This window comes from Rhopalosiphum padi, chromosome 4 (assembly GCF_020882245.1).
Source record: "Rhopalosiphum padi isolate XX-2018 chromosome 4, ASM2088224v1, whole genome shotgun sequence".
Taxonomy (NCBI): Eukaryota; Metazoa; Arthropoda; class Insecta; order Hemiptera; family Aphididae; genus Rhopalosiphum; species Rhopalosiphum padi.
In genome coordinates, this window is record NC_083600.1 from 540,815 (window position 1) to 563,671 (window position 22,857).

The 22,857-nt window shown below is 26.1% G+C and overlaps 1 protein-coding gene across 1 annotated transcript; it reads left to right on the forward strand.

Annotated features, from left to right (window-relative positions):
- Window positions 1-257: 257 nt before the first annotated feature.
- LOC132929604 (protein decapentaplegic-like) lies at window positions 258-19,725 on the forward strand. The gene is made up of 3 exons (XM_060995076.1): window positions 258-841; window positions 5,411-5,722; window positions 17,269-19,725. Exons 2-3 carry the CDS (start codon window positions 5,425-5,427, stop codon window positions 18,156-18,158), a joined length of 1,188 nt encoding a protein of 395 aa, XP_060851059.1. The 5' UTR covers window positions 258-841; window positions 5,411-5,424; the 3' UTR covers window positions 18,159-19,725.
- Window positions 19,726-22,857: the final 3,132 nt, after the last annotated feature.

The following is a 22,857-nucleotide window of genomic DNA, read 5'->3' on the forward strand; positions in this document are numbered from 1 at the left end:
TATTATACGTATATATATATATATAGGTACATAATATTATATTATTTTTAAGGGGACAGCGATAAGGGGGATGGTGTGTGCGTGGAGGGGAGGGTGTCGGCGTATAGGTGGTCACGCCATCCCCTCCGCTGCCGCCGCCCATTTGACCGCCCGCTCGCCCGTCCGCCGGCCGTCGACGCGTGGCCACCACGGCTAGCGGGTCTCGGTGGGAGCTCTCTTATGCCGCCAACCCGGCCGGCCGGCCAGCCGTACCGGCAACCGCATCAGCGTTCGTCATCAGTTCACGGGCCACTCTCGAACCGCGCGGTACTATTTTCACTCTCGCCGCAGTCTCTTGCTGTGCGTCGGGCGCCACATGACGAAGGAAACACGTTCGCAGACGGGGTTCATGCTGTTATAATAATATTATTATATATTAATAATAATAGCGCGTTCGTTCGTATTACGATTTTATTTAAAAAAAAAATTTTTCGGAGGTTCGAAAGTTCCGTTTCGCCGTCACGTCAACAATTTAACAATAATAATATTAATATCAACAGTTATTATCATGACGTCTTGTTCGTTTCGACCACGGAATATGTCTTACGCGATTACCTGCTCTGTTCATTAATTGTATACATTATTTAATTACAATATTATATTGTTCGGTCATCGAATACAGCAAAAATAACTTTTGAAATCGGTTCTCGTTTTATTAATATTGTTTTAAAAAAAAAAATTTGCGATTGTTATCGTGGCGTGTTGCTATCCGCACCGTACCGAGATTGTTGATATTTAGTACAACGAACGAATACGCCGGCCATATTTGTCGGCATGAAAACCGACAAAGACCGTGTCACAGGTACGTGTCGTGTGCTCTACTTAATCTATTACAAGCGAGCTTTTCGTAAAAAAAAAATAGTCCAAAAAATACCACGTGTACGTTGGTTTTGTGTCTGTAGGCTCCGTGATGTCTGGGGGGCCCGTGACGACTACTAATATTCTAGTTGTTATCGCAGTTGATCGCGTGAGAAGTGTATGTAACATAATATCATATTACTATGTGTGTGTATGAGAAAAAAAACACTAAAATAATTGCGTCGTTATCAACCGTCTTAAGATAATTTATTTCAGTTTTCGTCGTTTAGTTTTTTCCTATCGCAGTTGGTCTTTGATATAGGTAACGCATAGAAGTGTAAATAAGCATATACATAAGTGGTAATAATAATCATAGCGTTTATTTCATATAATATAATAAAACATATTATATTAATTAAACTTTCAAAGTATATTGATAGATAGTTATGACTCCAAGTGGGCCGAAAAACATACTGTCACGAAAGTTTCAATGTGTAAAACAATATTCGTCAGCACTTGGCATGTTCATTAATTGGCCTGAAAACAACAGAAAATATTATTGAAAACAAGTTGTTTCGTCAACTTTTGTATGTTTAATACACTGTATACACTGTATCACGTATTCACATTGCACGTACCTATCATTCCGCGGTATAAGCACCTGTAACGATAACAACCTGTTCCAAAATGCCGTTAATCTAACCAATGGTTGTGACCTTTCTCTTTCGCGGTGGTAATGGATTTATTTTATTTTGCGATTCCGTATTACACCCATTGTCACTTTTTGAAAGGTCATCTGTCCACCTTGAAACCGTTCTTGTGTTGTAAACGGTTACCGCATAGGATCATAATAATATTTTGTATCTATAAGATCTATTATGTAGCCATATATATAAATGCACCATTTTTTTCTTCGATCAACAAATTCATTTACCATATACCTACCAACGCGACTGTAAAATATAATTTAACCTAGAAAAACAGTAATCAAATGAAAACGAAGATAATTTTACATATTATACGCTATGTGTTTGCATAATCTGTAATTAATGTGCGTAATATTTCAGTATTTGTACAATGAACTATATACCTAATATTGTTGAAATCTTATTATGATTTTAGATGTTTGCACCGTGCGCGTGCACCCGCTCAATTAATTTGAAATAATAAGCACTGCACAGTGTGGTAATAAAATACGATGAGGTTAGACAACTTAAAAAATAAACACAACTAAAAAAATAATAATTTATCAATAAAAATAATAGTAGAAATTATAAAAACATACCTAATAAATAAAAAACAAATTCTATATAAAATATTATTTCTATTTTAAATAAAATTATTAATTTTTCGTTAAGCAGCGTGAATTATTATATTATATTATATACAATTATTGTAATAGAGATACTTTATAATAATAATGCTAAATAAGTTAGTTAAAAAGTGTTATCAAACACACAGTTGCTTCGTGTGGTTATTTAATTTATAAATCGTCAATAAGTTTTACAAACTTAACAAAGTTTTTTAATAATAACAATTATTTAGATTTTATAATAGGTATTTTAAGTTATTAAAATTTGTTTTTTTTTTGCTATTTATTTTGATTGAATCAAATAGCGTATGGTTAAACTATATTTTCAAGACCATAACGTGAACACTGAACGTGTAGGTACCATCCGTCTACCACCATACAGTATTTAATTAAATATTCATGAAAACCTAATGTTTCTACCATTTGAACTGCTTACTGACCTCTCAGTTAAATTAAATCCATTAATAAGGTATGATATACATATATATATATGAGCAAATACACCAATTATTTGTAATACATCAAATTAAGTTAATCTATTGTTTGTCGGTTATTCGATATTCTAACTTTATATTTGTATTTGGAGAATGAAGCAATAATACTCAAACGTATATGTTTTAAAATTTAGCTCATCGGACATCAGGGTGATAGGGTGTGATTTTAAGACGTTTTCTTAGAATCTTATGTGAATACGTTGATCAAAATATTATTACAATTGAACACAGCACTTAAAGAATATAAAAAATATATATGGATTAGCTTTGTGGAATACTAATTACAAACGTTTTTAGACATCATAAAATGAATGACACAAAAGAAAACTATTATCAATGAAGCATAAAATCGTAATGATTGTCACGTGCTGCACTTTTTTTCGTTGTCTTCGTATTTCTTTACTCGTGATGATTTTAAATTGAACTCTAATATTATAAGCCTTTTACGGTAGCTGGACAATTAAATACAAGTTTCATTTTCACCAGTACGTGTGTCGAGTACTATATTAAATATACATCCAAAAAATAATTGCTCTGCACAAGTCCAAATAATTAAAAACAATAATTATTATTAATTATACGTAAATCTAAAGACCTAGTTAGTAGTGAATTTAAAGTAAAATTCAAGAATACATATTGTAAATAAAATATATTATTATTCCGTGGAAAATTATTTAGTCTTTGACCTTTCGATGACTAATCTATTCATTCTGCGGTATTGTTTTTTAAATTTTACTCCGGTTTGATTATATTATGTGGAATAATATTTTGTAAAAGTTTATGCACCTATCAAGATTCTTGATCGATGTTTTTTTATTTTTTTATTAGATAAGTTCTTAGATGACTCTTATAAGGTCTATTTAAAATATGTAAACACCTATAAAAAAACTACAATTCAATAATACTAATTCATACTATATACATATGGGTTATTGATATTAACTGTATTTTACTCTTCCTTTAAACAAATAAAATATTATAATATGTAATAATATTAAAAGTTATAATAAATATACATTTACAATCGACATATCGTCGATATAATTGGTTAAAGTGAAATATATTTAGCTAATGCCCCAGATAAATAGGCTTATATTTATTTCATAATATGATTGATTGTCCAGAACTGTTTGAATAACTACACTTCAAAGTAAACTCAATTAACTCCAAAAATAAACCCACATTTTATCTATTAAATTATAACACTAAATATATGTTATATGATTCTAACATTTTAATATTTGCAGATAATACTGTAATACATTTTTGATTTTTCTTCATTTAATAAGTTTTCTTGTTATTTAAATAATACTTGCTAAATTTATTATTAGTTTCAATAAAACTGTATGTTGTTCTCTTGTATGATGTTTCTTCTTATTTTTCTATTTCCATACTTATTTTTTTTATTATTATTTGTTAATTAATTAATTATATATATATTTTTAATTTAAACATGTTTGTTATTTAATATTATAAAAATTTAAAAATTAACATTTACATTTGCATTACTTTTCTACTTCTTCTTTTAGTTTTTATAGCCCATTTCTCTATAATCATTATATTTCATAGAATATTTGTAATTGGAATTTATTCTGTTAATAAAGAATTATTATTATTGTTATTATTATTATTATTATTATTATCTTCATGAAAAAAATATTTTTCAGTTGCATTTAAACGTCAACCGCTTGAACAAATATCAATTTTCATTTATAATACCAATTATGATTTATTTTTTTATTTTTTTACCATTTTAAAAATGTAATGAGAATTATAAAAATCCTTATTTAAATAAAAAAATATAGTTTGTGGAAACCATAAGTATCCATGGTAATTATATAAATAAATGTGTTGCTTGTATTTAAAATATAGTCAATATTAGGTGCCTTTTATTTAACAGTTTATTTCCATACTTTAAATATTATATATCTAGTCGCTTAATTTTTTTTTAATCAGAAAAATACAGAAACTGCCAGATACTTGTCTAGTTAAATATGATAGTTATTCGTAGTTATATAGTATAGTAAATTTTTTTTAATATTTGAAAACTAATTGCGTGGGTGATTCCTCGGTTCATAAAAGAATGACTGAGGGATTGATCAATTTTTTTCAAAATTTCAAACTTCTCATTTTAAATATTTATGTGTAAAGCTTTTTGAAATATACTAAATATTGTTAAAAAAGATATAGGTATCGTTAAAGTAATATTTTAAGTCATAAAAAAATTTAAAAAAATAAGTTTCTGAATTTTTACTATTTTTATAAAAAATGATTTAAAAAGGATAAATCTGTGTTTGTCTTTAATGTGTTTTGAAATTAAAAAAAAAATCGAAAAATATAATATAAAGTATATTGAAAACGAAAGTACCAATAACATATTGTAGACTTATTACAATGTGACTTAAAAATGAAAATGGTTTCAATAATAAATTAATAGGTATAGCCGTATAGGAACTTATATTTATATAACGTTTTGATATAGGTGTCTATACCGCGACTTAAACAAAACCGATGGCATATAAATAATATAATAATTAAATCGAAGCTAATAAAGATTATAATTATTATACGTAATATTATTATTATCGTGTGTAGTGTGGCAAATGTGCTGATTAATGTTTTATAGGCACGTGTCTTACGTCTGATACAATCACATTCGGCTAATTGATCCGGCCAATATAATTTTGTTTACCAGTCCGAAAGCATATTATAATTTATTATTGCCTAAACGTAAAAACAAATTAACGATATGTTTATTGATTTGTAGGTGCTTGATCGACAATGATAAGCGGTGTGCTGTTGATGGTGGCTGTGATATCAGGCATAGTGTGCGGTGAAACGCCGAGACCGTCGGGCGCTAGAGCCGCGTTCAAGGACGCTGGCCAGGCGGAAAGGCACTTGCTGGCCGCGCTGGGCATGAAGCGCCGACCGGTGGTGGACAAGTCCAAAGTGGAGATACCGGCCGCCATGCTGGAGCTTTATAGGATGCAAATGTCATACGAATTCGACACCACGGCCTTGCCGTTGCCGGGACACCATGTCAAGTCAGCGAATACCGCCCGAACGTACTTGCATAGAGGTAAGTTTCATTTAATTTATATACATACCATAATTTAATATACCTACGTAATACAATACGCTTGTACTACATATCATTATTGTTTAGATAAGTAGGCACACCGAATTTATTGTAATGCAACTTACAGTTTCAATATGACTAGTACAACTTACATAGGTAATACATATGGTAATAATGAATCTATTATAATATCACACAATACTCACAATCTATATTTGCATATAAAAATTTGTTTTATTGACAAATAACACTGAAAAACACTAACTTTATTTCATTAAATTCATTAACTAATATATTCCAAATTTTGAAATTAGAGTATTACAAATCGTACAAACTACAAACTGTACAGGAAAACCCCATTTTTAATATTTTCTATTTTGTTAAAAATATATTTATTAAAATACATAAAAAGTGTAAGTAGTAAATGTATTAGAAAAAAATATTTGTCGTATTTTACTATTGGCTATGCTTCGATAATAATTTTTTTTGAATTTTTTGGAGTTAACAGAATTATCTATTTTCTGTTTATTTCTAGGTGATCTAACATGATAAATAAAAATAATATATAATAATAATATATTAATATGACCAGAAATATAATATTATGATATACGAGATTATTTCAGTCGTTATAATAATTATATATTTCTATCTTTATACATTTTATACATTTTATCCTTTTTTTGTTGTTAAACCAGTTTAACGTTTCAAATTAGAATGTTCAGTTTATTGTCTTAATTTACATTAAAATAGGAGATTCTTCCAACTTAAATTTAAATTAAGTAATATGAGAAAATAAGGAACTTTTTCATAAAGCATTAGTAAAAAAAAACAAAAATTTTACAGTTATTAAAAAATATGTACTCTATGATTACCTATTCTATTGTGCATCTTTAATTTAATTTGAGATTACTTAGAGCAGTTAAGCGTGGATTATAATAGTTAACAACTATTAACTAATTTAATAATTATCAATGTAAATAATATCAAATATTTATCATGTTTGAAAAATAAAATAAAATTACTATACTAAAAATTAAAACTTTGAATTATTACAATAATAAATAATATAAAAATACTTAAGTCACATATTTTCTATGAAAAAATAGCATATTGTTCTCGAATATTCCCGTAAAATTATTAAAACTATAGTGTTTTACATAAAAGATTTTTAATTTGTTTGACTTATTCTCGAAAATAGCATACAAATTACAAACTGTTTTTCATAAATCATAATGTATAACGTTGTATTTCGTCGATTAAGTAAAATATTATTAGGTACCATCATGAATTAAAAATATTTTTAAATTGTCATTTTTTGATTCATATGTATTAACAGTTGCACTAGTTACAGATGATTGTTTTAAAATATTTAATCAACGGGAATACACTTACCTATTTAACAAAATAGTTACATACATTTTGTAATTTATATCAACAGTTGAAAGTTATACCAACAACATTTTTTTCCGTATACATTAGGGTTAAAAAATAATTACCTACGGAAAAGTAGAAATCATTCAAATTATTTTATGAAATTTATGATACCGCTTAAAAACAAAAATTCAAAAATTAATTTAATTGATTAAAGAATCTAAACAATTTAGAGCGTTCTTTGATCTTTGGTCTTAAATTGTTTATAGTTCATATTAATTAATAAGATCTAAATCATTTTTTAATTTTAAACATACACATTTTAGCTTTAAAATATATAGTCAGTATAGATTTATACTTAGACTGATTAGAGGCGTGCTTTACTTAATAATAATGAGTATATTTGGAAATCAATCCGAATGGTCTGATTTATTTAACTAAGCTAAATGTATAATATTGATTTTATTTAATATCTGTAGACAATTTTTGACAAATGTGTATAACATATGTATGATTTTAAATTGTATATGATATCAGTCTGACCTGTAACATACTTGATCTATAAAAAAACTCAATATTATATAATGTATTAATATGATACTATTGATACCTAATAGGTAAACCACAATGACACAAATTAAATATAACTAAAACACTATTACTTTTATATTTATATTTTGTGCCTATGATAAATGATTTATAACATTCATATATTATGTACTTACCAGATTGAAAAGAAAACTAAGCTTTGTATTATTAGTTGCTATATATATACATATATATATAAATGTATTATATATTATTTATTTATGTGTAGTGTACATAAAAATTCAAGTTCAACCCAGGGTAAATTATTATTCATGATTTGTTATTTGAGTTATTTCACATTTATTTTTAAATTTAATATAATATATTAAGTATTTATTATTTGTTAGTACATCATGCAATTTAAAATTTGAATAATTTTAAATAATAAGCGTTAATTATATAGATGAACAAATTAGACTTAAAATATCCTAAATTCATAAATCATTTAAGTTATCTTGTACGAAATAAGAAACTTCTATTATATCTTCCTTATTAAATATTCGTAATATGTTGTTTCATCTAGAAAACTATATTTTAGGCAGCTCTATATGTACCACATAAAAAGTCTGCAAATAAAAGACTGTTATGGATACTCTTATTCAGTTAAAACATTCGCATTTATTAGATATTCTCTTTTGTATATTAGAACCTAGAGTTGTATGCGTGCATTTATAATTGAGATACAGAAATTATTACTCCTCAATACATAAGGTAATTTGTTTAAATCGAAAATTTATTTTATTTTTACGTAATTTGAAGTATGTACATTTTTGAAAAATAATGATGTTATTATTATTAATTTTTCTCATTACAGTTTTTAAGTTTTTACTTTTTTAAAGACAGCTTACCTTTGACCGTATAGTAAATTTTAAATTTTTATAAAATACGTTTTTTTTTGGGAGTTGAATCAAAAGTTAATATTAAATTTAGAAGCGTATGAACATTAAAAGCTAGGAAACGAACTTTATTTTTAAAAAACTATAATCTTTATTTATAAAATCGTTATCATATTGTTCAAAAAAATTATTTTATTTCTATGTATTAGAAAAAAAATTAATTTAATAAACGTTACATACTTGAGTATTTTTGTGTTGTATATTTATGGTCCAATCTCTGGATACACTATAAAAATATAAATGTGGCCCAATTACGGGCCGTCTGTATTTTTTAATACACTTACCTAAAAGTGCGCTTTTAATATGCACTTCATGTTTATTAATATGATAAAAACTATTGTATAACATAATGGTACTTCGCAATATTTCATTATCTATCAAATTTAAAGTTGACATAATACGATTTGAATTAGGTTTAAAAAAAATTGATGCCAATAAATGGTATATTCACTAATCAAATATATCACCTAAACTCAAGGTCATAATATTTGTCCAATATTGATGATTACATCATTATTTTATGTATTTATGTAATAAACATTGTTAAACAATGTAGCTTAAAAATATTATAATTAAAATAACATATAAATTTTTTTTTAAATTATAGGTACTGACAGCTTATAATATAAGTACATTTGTTGATAATTGGGTGTGCAGATCTTGAATGTAATATAAGAAAATACGTAGATGTATACCATTACATAATAATTTATTATATATTATATACGTATGAATTATAATAACGAAAGTAAATCATTCTATATGTACGCTTAACAATATAGCTCATACTGACGACAATATTTAAACTAAATAACTATTGCGATTGTATTATAACTATATTTGTAACGAGCATAAGTCCAAATCATTGATTAGACATTAACATGCAAGCGGCTAGAAATAGAAGGCTATTGACACGCACGTATATGGTGGGAAAATGTGTGCAAACACGCAAAATCCCTCTGAAACATGGGACAAAAATAATTGGGTCGAAGTATTGGAACAACTTCAATATGTCGATAGTAATTTTGCCCATTTTTAAAAAATGTAATTTATTTTACAGATGTATAGTTTCATAATTTGACGTAGGTAACAGAACTAATCTAGTTAAATGTATATCTATTCAAAAACACTGTACATTAAAAAAAAAAAAAATACTGCCTATACTTGAACTTTGTTATTTTTCATCAATAACATTTATATAATTGTAAAATGTATAATGTATACATCATTCATTGTTGCTTATAAAAAATATAATTTTTCAATACGGAATGGATACGATTTAACAAGGTTATACAATTTTTAGTTTTAATGTTAAAAAAATAATTGTTTTTTATTTAAAAACTTCGAGTATAATATTTGATTTGGTTTTTAGAACAATAAATAAGTAACAATGTATACAAGTACACTATAAATATAATATAATTGCTGGCTTAGGTCAGTTGATGAATTATGACGAATCCGCTCGGCAAGAATATCTAATCCTTATTAAATTCCATAAATATTTGAAAAATGAGTCAGGTACCTAAAAATACTAAATTATATTTTGTAACTATCAAAAAATAAATTTTACATATAACTTATTAGCATTTATATTTTAAATTGTATATTATAAACATATACCTAAATTTTATTATAAAAATATTATAATATTTATGTGTTGAATTGAATAGCTAGGTAGGTAAGTATTTTATTAAATAACAATTTGAGTTAAAATTAGAATTAATAAAAACAATAAAAATGTTAACTAGTTACTATAAATTAAGTATTTAGTATAGTATAGTTTTTAATTAATTTATATCTATTATTAATGTGTAAAATAGTTCTGTGATTATGTTTTATTTATTTAAATTTGCTAAACTAAATTATTAAACATATTTTTCACATTCATATTATTATTTTTCAATTATTATTCATTTCAAATACGTATTTTTTTCATGCTTGAATTATCTTCGTACACTAATATAATATAACACCTTTGGCCTAGTTAATTAATCTATGTTTTTTAAGTTCAACATTTTGTCACTCAAACTTAATAAATAATAATCTAATTAATATCTAAAATTGAATTTTATTTTTAAAATATTTAGTAAACCATCTAGGTTTTCTATTATTCTCATATTGTTAGTGAATTATTTTGATACAATGCTATATTATTATGTTTTACGATATCCTAAAACTTCGTTCGTCATAATTTTATGTGATTAATTTAAGATACTTCTAAATTAATATAAACATTTATAATAGGTATACCTTCGGGAATTAAAAAATTATGTATGTACTTCTATTAATTGTTTAATATTGTTATATACCTAAACCGCTCTCATAACTATATCAGTATATCACGTGAATGTAATTTAAAATTATTGTGTTATCATCATTTTATTTTGGCATAATTGTGATGTATTTTATTAATAGTTAGATCACTAGATCAGAAAACTGTCTTAACCGGTTTTGTTAAAATATCAAATGCTTATTTTATTTTTATTTTTTATTAAGAATTACGGAACTGTACAATGGATTTTAGATAAATTAATGAAAAATATAAAATAAACTTTCGAAATAAATTAATCGAGTTTAGTCGACGACGCGACGTGTTTAAATTTCTCCTAAAATGAATTATTGTCCTTGTAGTATGAGTCGCGTGACTTTTATAATATTCTATAACATTAATTATTATATGTATATAGGACATAGGTACCTACATAATTCATATAGTTTTGTTTTACAATATTAAATTACATACCTAATTTAAACATTATTTAATTTGCAAAAAACTGTAAAAATTAAACAACCACAAATATATTAAATAGCAAATTTATAGTTACGTAATACATATTATATTAGGGTCGACACTTGACTTCTCGTATGTATATGAATTGGCAGAATATTGAATAAGCCGTACTCTAAGTACACCTTGTTCAATATTATTCGCCTAATTTGATATATAAATATTCGAAAATGTTATGAAGTAAATGTATTTTTCATCCAACAAGATCTCCGCGTGATCAACTACGGACAATAATATGTAATAAGATGAAAAAACTGTATTTATGTACCACCATGGTTATATATCAAATATTAATATATTACGTTGTGACATATTTTACGAGGGTTTTTCATAGTATTTTTCTATACGCACACGTTATCAGAAAAAGTAAATTATCGTATTAAGTGGGATAAAAATTCTTAAATCCAACGTACGTATAAATTTCAACGTACGAAACAGTTATAACTGTTTAAGAAAATAATGATGTTATTGGTAGTCTCGATTTGGCGTCATAATGTCCGAAAAGATAGACCGAAAAAATATCTTCTTCGGTATCTAAGTATATACTTTTAAATTACACTTATACTTATGTTAACTTTTAAAGTAATTTATTGCTCAGTGTTTATTGTTTATATTTACAGATTCTTCATACTTAATTTTTTATGGTAACTTTTTTCGTCATAAATTAAAATGGTAGTATAAAATGGAAAAAGCATTACGTGTATTTAATGACGTCCGATATTTACTATAATTTGAAAAATATAAATTATGATAAATTATATTGTTGTTTAAATTATTTTTTTTTAGAACATGAATGCTTTATTAAAAATTATTATAACCATGCATTATATAATTATATATAGAAAATTTTCAATACTTTAATTGGCTTAAAAAATTGTCATAATGAAATTCCTAAATATGAAAATTATATTTTTTTATTTGAAAAAATAGATTTGGTAGTTAATATTTTCTTGTTTAAATTTTAAAATTCCTTTTTTTATTTTATTAGTTTTATCGATTTAAAATTAATTAATTATTTTTTATATACACTATTTTATATTAAATAATACAACCATTTAATAATTATATTAAATTATTTAATTTGATAAATAACATGCTTATCAAAATAGTATTTATGAATTATTTATTTAAATTATATTAATTGTATGTATATCTCAAAAATAAATATAAATATATATTTGGTGATTTTAAATTTTTAACGTGTTATTAAAAATATCAATTAACAACTTTTATAAAATTAAGTAATTGGCTTATTACAATTAAGCTAACTATAGGATATATAATGTAGGTAATTAAAATCTCAATTATTTACATAATTAACTCGATAAAGTTACCACCTATTTAGATTAAATTCTAATCACGCTAAGGTAATAATAAATATAATTAACATTACATTTGTGACTACTTATTGGTTGTACCTATATGTTATTATAAATATAATTGTGTAAAATTTGTATAAAGTAACTAAAACACCACATGACATGTTAATTTTTTTAAGAAAATATTTTATATTTCTAACATTATTAATTTTATGAGCCGTATCTTTTATATCCCATAGATCCCACACACTATACATACAATACTATCTAATCACAATGTCCCAGTTTGTAGAATGGCGTAATTCGGTCAAAATGGGTGTTTGAAGAAGAGTTCATTCACGATAAATATATATATCCACAGACAATAGTAGGTTTATAGAATTTAAAGGAATATATTCCAAATACATTTTGCACTTAAAATAAGATTTCTAATATGTTGATACAGTTCAAAATTTTAAAACTGAAAATAAAATCAACATATATTTTTAATGTATAATAATATGTAGGTAATGTACTTGAGTATACACACACGATAACGAAACTATTGATATTTTATTGAATTTTGTAATAGCACTTGTTGTACGATTGGATTCGTCGTCAGTTTGGATTGTCATCTCTATAAATTGGATAAAACTTCATGTTACTACAAAATATGTGTGGGCGTGGTGACTGAATTTTTTTATTTAGGGCACATATAATATTATATAACTAGATTGATATTTACTCATTCTTCACTATTTACCAATATATATATTTAGGATTTATTTCATATATATACACTTTGAATGGGAAAAATGAAGGAATATAAAAATACGACACTATACTTATATTATCTGTACTATGTATCACACCCAATGCTGTATTTTTACGTTTCTTCTTTTTTTTTGAGATTAATTCACCGGCGAATCGGCATCTGTGCACGATACTTTGTGAAGTAATTCAACCGAAATGAGCAATCACCTGCGGCAGAATAATAGCATTTGGTATAACTTTGAACGTAGTTCAAACTAATTTCTAAATTTTTCTTATATTTCAAAGAACAATCTTTGAAATTTTTATCAAAATCAGTCGATTATAGTTTTTGAGTATATAAACTATAAATATACATTACATAAAAGTCTTTTTTATTTCTGGATCTGATGTTAATCTTATATATTATATATAAGAAAAGAAAATAAATAATTTTTGTGATCTAAAACGAAATTCCTGCATGAGTCAGCCTTTAGTAACCTATATACTATATATATGTATATAATTATATTTAACCAATAAAAGAAGTAGAACTATATATGTTAGGTATATAAATTATTATTATAAGTATTATAATATACTTATCTAGGTTTATAAAAGCCAAATACTATTCATTCACTGATTGCTATTTCTCAAAATTGACAAAACATATAAACATTAAATTTAGAATAATGGTTCTGTAAATGCTTTAAATGAGCAATTAGAATGGTTTTAAAAAAAATTGCATTTCGAAGATAGGATCGCTCAAGAATATTTTGTTTCGACAAACGGAAATCAAATGTTTTTTTGTAGGGTTACTATTGATTACAGAAAATATAATAATTTTTATAATCAGATAAAATTGTAGACCTGCATTATTTGTATAATGGAGTTTAAGAATGGGTAAATCCACAAAAATTAAATTTGTTACGGGCAACACTATGTAGTAACAACTAGTATGTTATAAATGTGATAATACGTACCGTGATTGTTGGTTTGGCATCATCCAACGGTTTTAAAGCAATTCGCATCACGTAACTCGTAAGTCACCGCCGACGTCAATATTGTCGTTATCTCGGTAGATTAGTTCGAAACATTTTCAATTAAAAACCAAACTTTTTTTATATGATACATAATGTGCAAGCGAATGCATTAATTAAATGTAATGTATTAATATGAAATGTTAGTTAGAATTGAGTGACTTAGGTAATTAAAGAAAAAACATATTGTACTGCGATTATACACTTAGTTGTTTATATTTCATTACGTTGAAAAGTTTGTCCGTCTATAGATCAGTTGTATGATATGTTCGGTACAATAAGGTCGAATAATTTGAAAATAAAAAACAATTTGATAAAAACACGCATTTTATGTAACGCTATCAGAATTGCTCTGCAAATTAATTGAACGTAATAGTAGTAACAAATACAAACTAATAGGATTATAAATTTGAATATTATAATATGTTATAACAAATATAACTTATAATTAATGAAACGATAACGAAATCATAAACTAGATAGGTATTGTGTGTATATATAATAGTTACAAAAACGATTACAACATATAACCAAGCTCACGGTTACTTTGTTGAAAATAAAAATGAAAATTCTATTCACAGATATTTTTTAAGGGATTCAACTTTATTTTCACTCGTAAAGTATACCTACTGTACAGTAAAAAATCATTAATTTAGTAATTAATTATATGGAGAACTTATAGTGAGTATTAGATTCACTAATGTGAGCTAACAGTAGTTATAACACAATCTGTATACATAATAGTTATATATCATGTTTCTAATATTTTGATCAAATTAAGAACTACTAAATGTAATAAATGCATAGGTATTGCATTCGTTAAAATAATAAATAATTAAATTACCTACAACAATTATATAATTTGACATATTTTTAAAAAAAATTTGAGTAATATTTTTTTTCTTGATTTCCAAAATACACATGACTATTGTATTTCAAATTTATTTATAAATTTACTATCATTATTTTTTAAATAAGATGTTTGATAATACATTTACATATATATGTACCTAAGTTATATGAAAAATTATAAAATTATTTTTACTTTCCCGTTTTAAAATATGATTGGTATCTTGATATTATTTATCGCCTTGTAATAGTCAAGTTATTAAGAGGTAGGTATATCGTTATTATTATAGTAAGTTTATATAATAATGTTAAAAGATTATAACCATTTAAACTTTATGAAGAGGGATTTTTTATGCTTTATACCGTGTGTTCAATAAAATTATAAGCAATATGGCGTGTGGCTTACGATATTTGAAAAAATATTTTTATTTTTTTACTGTAATCTAAAATTTGATTAAAATAGTAAATATTGTAATGATTACATAAAACTATATTAACTTAATTATTATTCACTATGTATATAGATACTATACGTATAATGTACATAGTGCATATTATATATAGTATACGCAAAAAAATGATTTCCGTATTGCGTTGTTCACTTTCATAGCAAAACCAATTGAGAGATAATTGTATTGGAATAAATATAAAAATATACATTATTAATTAATATTAACCCGTTGTCCCGTTATAAAAACACATTCCGTTTCGACGTGATTGAATAATAATTGTAAACGAATCACAAAATTATGAGCTATGACACTGCGATAATTATATTATATACAGAGCGTTTTTAAATGTATTACATTTACAGTAATTTTTTTAAATTTTAAATAATATTTTTATATTAGTTTTTTTATAAAGCAATATATAACAATTAATTTAAATTAAAAATTGGTTAACTAATTTTTATCATGATGATTTTGGGTTTTTTTTTAATTTTAGCTTTTGTTTTCGAACTTTGCGGTTACAGTTTATTTATATTTTAATATATAATAATATACAATATATTATAATTTTATTTATGAGATTTCGAAGTTTATAGCAATGTTAGTGACCAGAAGTGACCAGTGAATTTATGCTCCGTAATATATTATACTTTATAAAATATATAATATATATACTCCGATCGTCGTATCCTAAACAATTATAAAATATGAATTCGATTCGTCTCATAACTGTATAATAATAATGTAATTTATCAAGGATCAAGGGGAGGGGAGGAGATATTGCAAGTTAATAATATTTTTTTTAACTTTTGTATTTGAATAATTGTATATTCAATATATAGATGTTATGTTATGTAATATTAACGTATTAATATGATTAAAAAATTCATTGTAACAATTTAGATTTTGATTTGAAAAATAATACTAAAAGTTAAAATTATGTTTGCACACATATATAACTGTAATTAAAACTAATTGATTTATTATTTTTTTAATTTAATCGCTCAGTATACATATATACAATGATTTTAACTATATACAAATATTTCTTGATTTAATCATTTAGTTGACACAAATATGTAACTGTCTAAAGTTCTAAACCATTACAGCTAGTATGCAATACAATAATAAGAACAAGGCCGTAGTCAAAACTGATTTTCGAAGGGGGCGAGATTAGAAAATTATAGTTGGAGTATAAAATAATGGATAGTTTTAAACTTTGTATAGTATTTTAATATATATATATACACTAATTTCGTAGGGTTAGAATAACGTAGGATGCGTACAAAATACTTAGTTATTATCTAAAATAATTACTATTGAAAGTTGCACAATCAATAAATATGTGTGATCCTGCAAATCATTAACTTGATAATATGTAATATAATAATTTGTTTTCATTAACTCCCCCCATTGTAATATTTTAGTTTTACCCACCGAATGGACGTCATTATTTATATGATATCATTTTATGCCACGTATATTGATGTATTTCGTGTTTCGTTTTTTTACAGAGACCGAACCAAAAAAGCCAAAGTGCCGGAAATACAGGCTACAGTTCGCAGTTGACCCGTTGCCTGACGGTGAATGGCTAACTGCGGCCGAGTTGAGGCTGACACCGACGCGGCATCGGCCGGCTGGACATCCAGGCCGCGTGCAAGTACTCGTGCACGATATCGTTCAACCGGGTGTCCGGGGCGTGTCGAAGCCAGTTCTTCGGTTACTCGACTCGCAGTACGTAGACCTGCCGGACGCGGCAACAACGGGACAGGACGAAGAAGCGTCAGTTACGCTGGACGTGACGCCCGCGCTAGAGCGGTGGTCGCAGCACGGCGGTCGGTGGATGGCCGGCAATCACGGGCTACTCATTGAGACGCTCACTGACGGTGGCGCCAACGTCCGGGCACCGATACCTGAAACGTTCGAGTTGCGAGCCGCCGACAGGCCTGCACTACTCGTGTACTCGGACGATGGCAAGAATAGCCGTCCCGTCGGCCCGCCGCGGCGGAAACGCTCATCGGGTGCCAACCAACAGCAACAAGGCCGGGGTGGTAGTGGAAAGCGGCGGAAGGACGGCGGCAGTGGCCGGGACATCTGCCAGAGGCACCCGCTGTACGTGGATTTCACGGACGTCGGCTGGGACGATTGGATTGTCGCGCCGCCCGGCTACGACGCTTACTACTGCCACGGCGACTGTCCATTTCCAGTGGCCGAACACCTCAACTCCACCAACCACGCCATTGTCCAGACATTGGTCAACTCCATGAACCCCACCGCCGTGCCCAAAGCGTGTTGTGTGCCTACTCAGTTGGCGTCCATATCTATGCTATACCTAGACGAGGATAACAAAGTGGTGCTCAAAAACTACCAGGACATGCAAGTGCTCGGGTGCGGGTGCAGGTAGGCCTTGGCCTAGACCCATCACACACACCCACAAACACACACACCCACAAACACACACACACACACACACACCCACAAACACATAGCGTCGCCCAAAGATATTATTATTAATAGTTATTAGTTATTATTATTATTAATATATATTATTATATATATATATATATTTACGTATATATTATTATTATTATTATTATTATTTTACTATTATGCGTTTATCGAATGATGTGGTTTACCCATTTTTACGAATTTTGTTTTTAATAAAAATATTTTTTATCGTCTAACGATAAGGTAGGTAGGTAGGTAGGTACACATTTTATTCACTAAACTATCTGTTCCCTTGATGAAACATTACATAGACAAATCGAATAACCACTAATACTACAGATGACGGGTTCATATTAGACTAACAATCTTTATAATATTATCATGTGTTTTACGTAAAAAAACACATCGACGATATATATCCTCTTAGACGGATATAATATATTATTACGTAATACCACAATCCCATTAGGTAATATTAATAAGTATAATATATATACTCTTCACCACAGATAAATATAGAACGAGATCCCCGACAAAATCGATAAATATATTTTACATATACCTACCTACATTTACGTAATTTTGACGTCAAAACAGCTATAAAGATCCATTTTATTGGATAAATGTTGTAATCGTAGTAATAATAATTGTATAGTATTAAATTATTATGCCAACGTTGTGGACGTGAAGAGAATTTTTTATTTAACATATGGGTACCGTTAATTTTTCCGTAATATAATATATTATTACGTTCAATCGAAATTTCAAACGAATATATCTGTTATTTAGTTTTAAACGCGTATTGCCAGAAAAATAAAGTTAAACATCTCCGGAATTCTTCGTGCGATGTCATTTATAATATAGGTATATCGTTGTTCGTCGATTTAAGACATCGATCTTTTTTCGTTTTTAATGTTGTTTGAGATTGCCATATCTTTTCCCCACCCCTTTTTAATTGATTCCATCACAAGTCACAACCACCGTTTCCGTTTACCGTTAATTCATCACCACACTCATCGAACCCCAATTCATATAATATCATAGTATTGTCCCATTTTTTTTTTTTTATATAAAAACTTATTTATTATTTTATAGCTTTTGTACGCCAACCAGTGAACATAATATGTTATATATATATATATATTGTTTTAAACACCATGCTCATGTACTAGTCTTTTTATTTATAAATTACATATATTTTTTTCACCCCACAATCAAAACCGACCAAAATATTACTTACAGTTGTTATATTATATATTTTATATTATGATTGCATTTTTGTTTGTTTATTTATTTTATTAAATTTTGATTTGTCTCAATATGTTACCATAATATTATTGTCCATGTAGATTTAGATCCGTGTTTTTATTTAATGAGTTATGAGTAAAATAGAATACAATTATTGAAGAAAAAAGAAATTCCAAAATGTCTATTTCATACTTCGAAAAGAGTATCCTATTTTTTTTAAATATATTATATTGTACATATATTTTTGTAAATAATAAATTTTTGTGTTAAATGAATCGTTTGTAGTTAAATTATTTTGTAAACTTAATTGTTCTATACCTACTTTCAAAATAGAAAAATATTTGTATCGTCCTATCACTATTATATTTTGTCGTTATGATTATAAACTTATGATATTAATATAATATAATTATTATATTCACAGGATAATTTTATTTTATTTTAAATGTCTATGGTATACATTTTTCATTAATATGAGAACTGCTAAAAACCGTTTGAATTGATTGTTATGTACGTGTAAATAAAAATATTATTAAATCACATAATTTTATTGTATTACAGGGACGGGTCATTTAACTTACTCAAGTATTTTCAGCCAGATTTCAAAACTTAAAAGTCACGTTGGCTGGAACATTAGGTATTGGAATAATCTTTTAGATTCTGAGTGAAGCGATGAATATATTGGTTGTACGATGATGTGTGGTTTTTTATTTATTTTTTATTTTGTGTCTGTCATCACATTTAGGGGCAGTACTGATGCTCATATTTTAAACTTTAAGGATAGTTCCCAAAGCTAAGTTATTTTATATTTGAAATTTTCCAATACTTTTCAAAATAATTTATAAGCAGAAAATAAAAATTATTCATAACGGGAATTTCAATGCAAAACTATTTGTTGTCAAAATTCATGTTGTTTTATGTTGTTATTAAAAAATGATTAATTATAGGGACTTGAAACGTTGAAAGAATATTTATATTAGCATAATATTATAATTTTCAACATATTTTAGTTCTTTTTATGCTACTATATAATATTATAGGCATTTGAAGTGTTTGATATTTTAATTTGTTTTTTTTTTGATTTATGTATGATACAATTTTTATTTTCGAGTAAAAAATTTTAAACTGGAATCAAATATTCCTTAAAAGTGAAATTAAAAAAATATTGAGAATATGTAGGTAAGTTTTTGTATTTTAAACAATTTAAATTTGACAAAATTTGTAAAAATCTCGCAATTTTACAAATTATTTTATAATTAAAATACACAACATTTTTTAATTTTAAAACCTTAGTTAACCTAAGTTCTTATTACTGGAAATGAAAAATTTTTAGATTAAATCACATAATTTTGTTATGAGTTCAAATTTTGACATTGAATTTTGATTCGCATTATAACAATTACTTAAATTATCAGTTTGTATACAAATCTTGAAAATATAATACAAATATTTTATATTATAACACATGCTTTGTAATGGTATTTAATTTGAATTCATTCAATTGATTAATATTACAAATGATAAACGATAATTGTATGAAAATAATTATCTCAGTCCATTTTGGTAAATGTTTTTTAGGCATTGGTGTAGGTAGACATAAATATATTTCGAGAATCGAATTATATATATTTTAAATGAATCATAATATGAAGTACATAATAATAAGGTAACGGAAAAATGCGTATGCCTACTTATATAGTTATAAACAACACTATGAATCATAATTTGTATGTTATAATAAATTATAATACATGCTTCGCTATTGTGACAGCTACAGACGATAAATTCGATTGTGATTTATTGGATATTCGGTCCATCCAAAACTAGTATATCGGTCGTTGCCAATTTATTTAATTTACATAGGAATAGTAAAAGTGTACGAGTATAACTTTTAATTACAATCTAGAAGTTTGAGATAATTTAATTAAAGTAAAAAATTTACTGATGTCAATATTATTTCTTAGTTTTTACTAAAAATGAATATGTATAATATAATTAATATACGTATATCAACATATGTATAAGTATAAACAAACATTAAAATTTGAATTCGAATTCACTAAATTTCTATAAATAATAAGTAGAAAAATATGCTTGAAAAACTAGAATATTATACGAAAAATTCAAAGTATGGGCGTACAATGCGTACATATTGACCTAATATGTATCAAAAATGACCCAATATAGGTAAATTTAGATAAGGTATTCGGTATACGTATACAAGCAAAGAATATTTAATTTACGCCAAGATGAAAATTTAATTTAGATGATCTGTAATACAATATAGATTACGAATTGTTATGTTTTTTATTTATATTCCAGCATTATTATTTTCTTTGTGCAAATTCTAATTTTGCAAAAAATTTAACTTTAAGTCTTTCAAATTTTATCAAATGATCCTATGATGTAATTACCATACGATGGTTTGATACATATTATATTATTTCGAGGCTTCACCGTTTTCCACCAGTATAATAATATATATTTCCATTTTTCACCACAATTACAGTTTTTATATTTTGGTAACCTCTTATTTTGGGAATTTAAATATTGTATTATATATCATGTAAGTGATATATTCACATTCATGCCTTTTTTCCATTTAATTTGAATTTATTTTTGTAATAAATTCTTTGTATACAATAATGTAAGTATTACTTGAATGTGCTTTTTTTTTTAAATATTTTACAATATCCCTATTATACAATAAAAGAATATTTATTTAATGCTTTTTCAAAAAATATACTTAATTAATATTCGATTACCTAATTATTATATTTATATTAAAAATCATTGTCAATTATCATGCAATAACCTCACATGTTTTCATAGTAAAGGGTTATAAAAACAAAAAATAAAAAACTGAAATTTGTGGTGGTAGAAAAGGGAAATATACATTATTGTACTGGTGATATACCGAAAGGTTGATTTTTTGCGGAAAAGTGGATCACCCATTATCTTGTTATGTAAAACCCCCTGAATGCATATTGCTGACAGCAATTTTTGTTGTTTTTCAACTGTAAAAATCAAAATATTCGACCAATAAAAAATATTAAATACGAAAAATAAAGAAACTTTTATATATTTGAATTAGATGTAGATTCAAAGTCTGATAAACTTGTGATAAATAAATAGAGAAACTGGCACTTAAAAAGTAAAACGTTTAATTTAATTGAAAATATTGAATTTTTTTTTAAAAAAGATAAACTAATTGGATTGAAATTTGACAATGATAAATTTAAAATGGAAAAAAAACAGAAACTATTAGTGTTTTAATTAAAAACAAAATGATTCGAAATCTAAATTTTTTTGGGCACGAATAAGATTAAATTTAAAAAGTTTAAAAAATAATTTTGATAAGTTATATTACATGTTTGTATTTAAACTAATATAATATAAAAAATTAC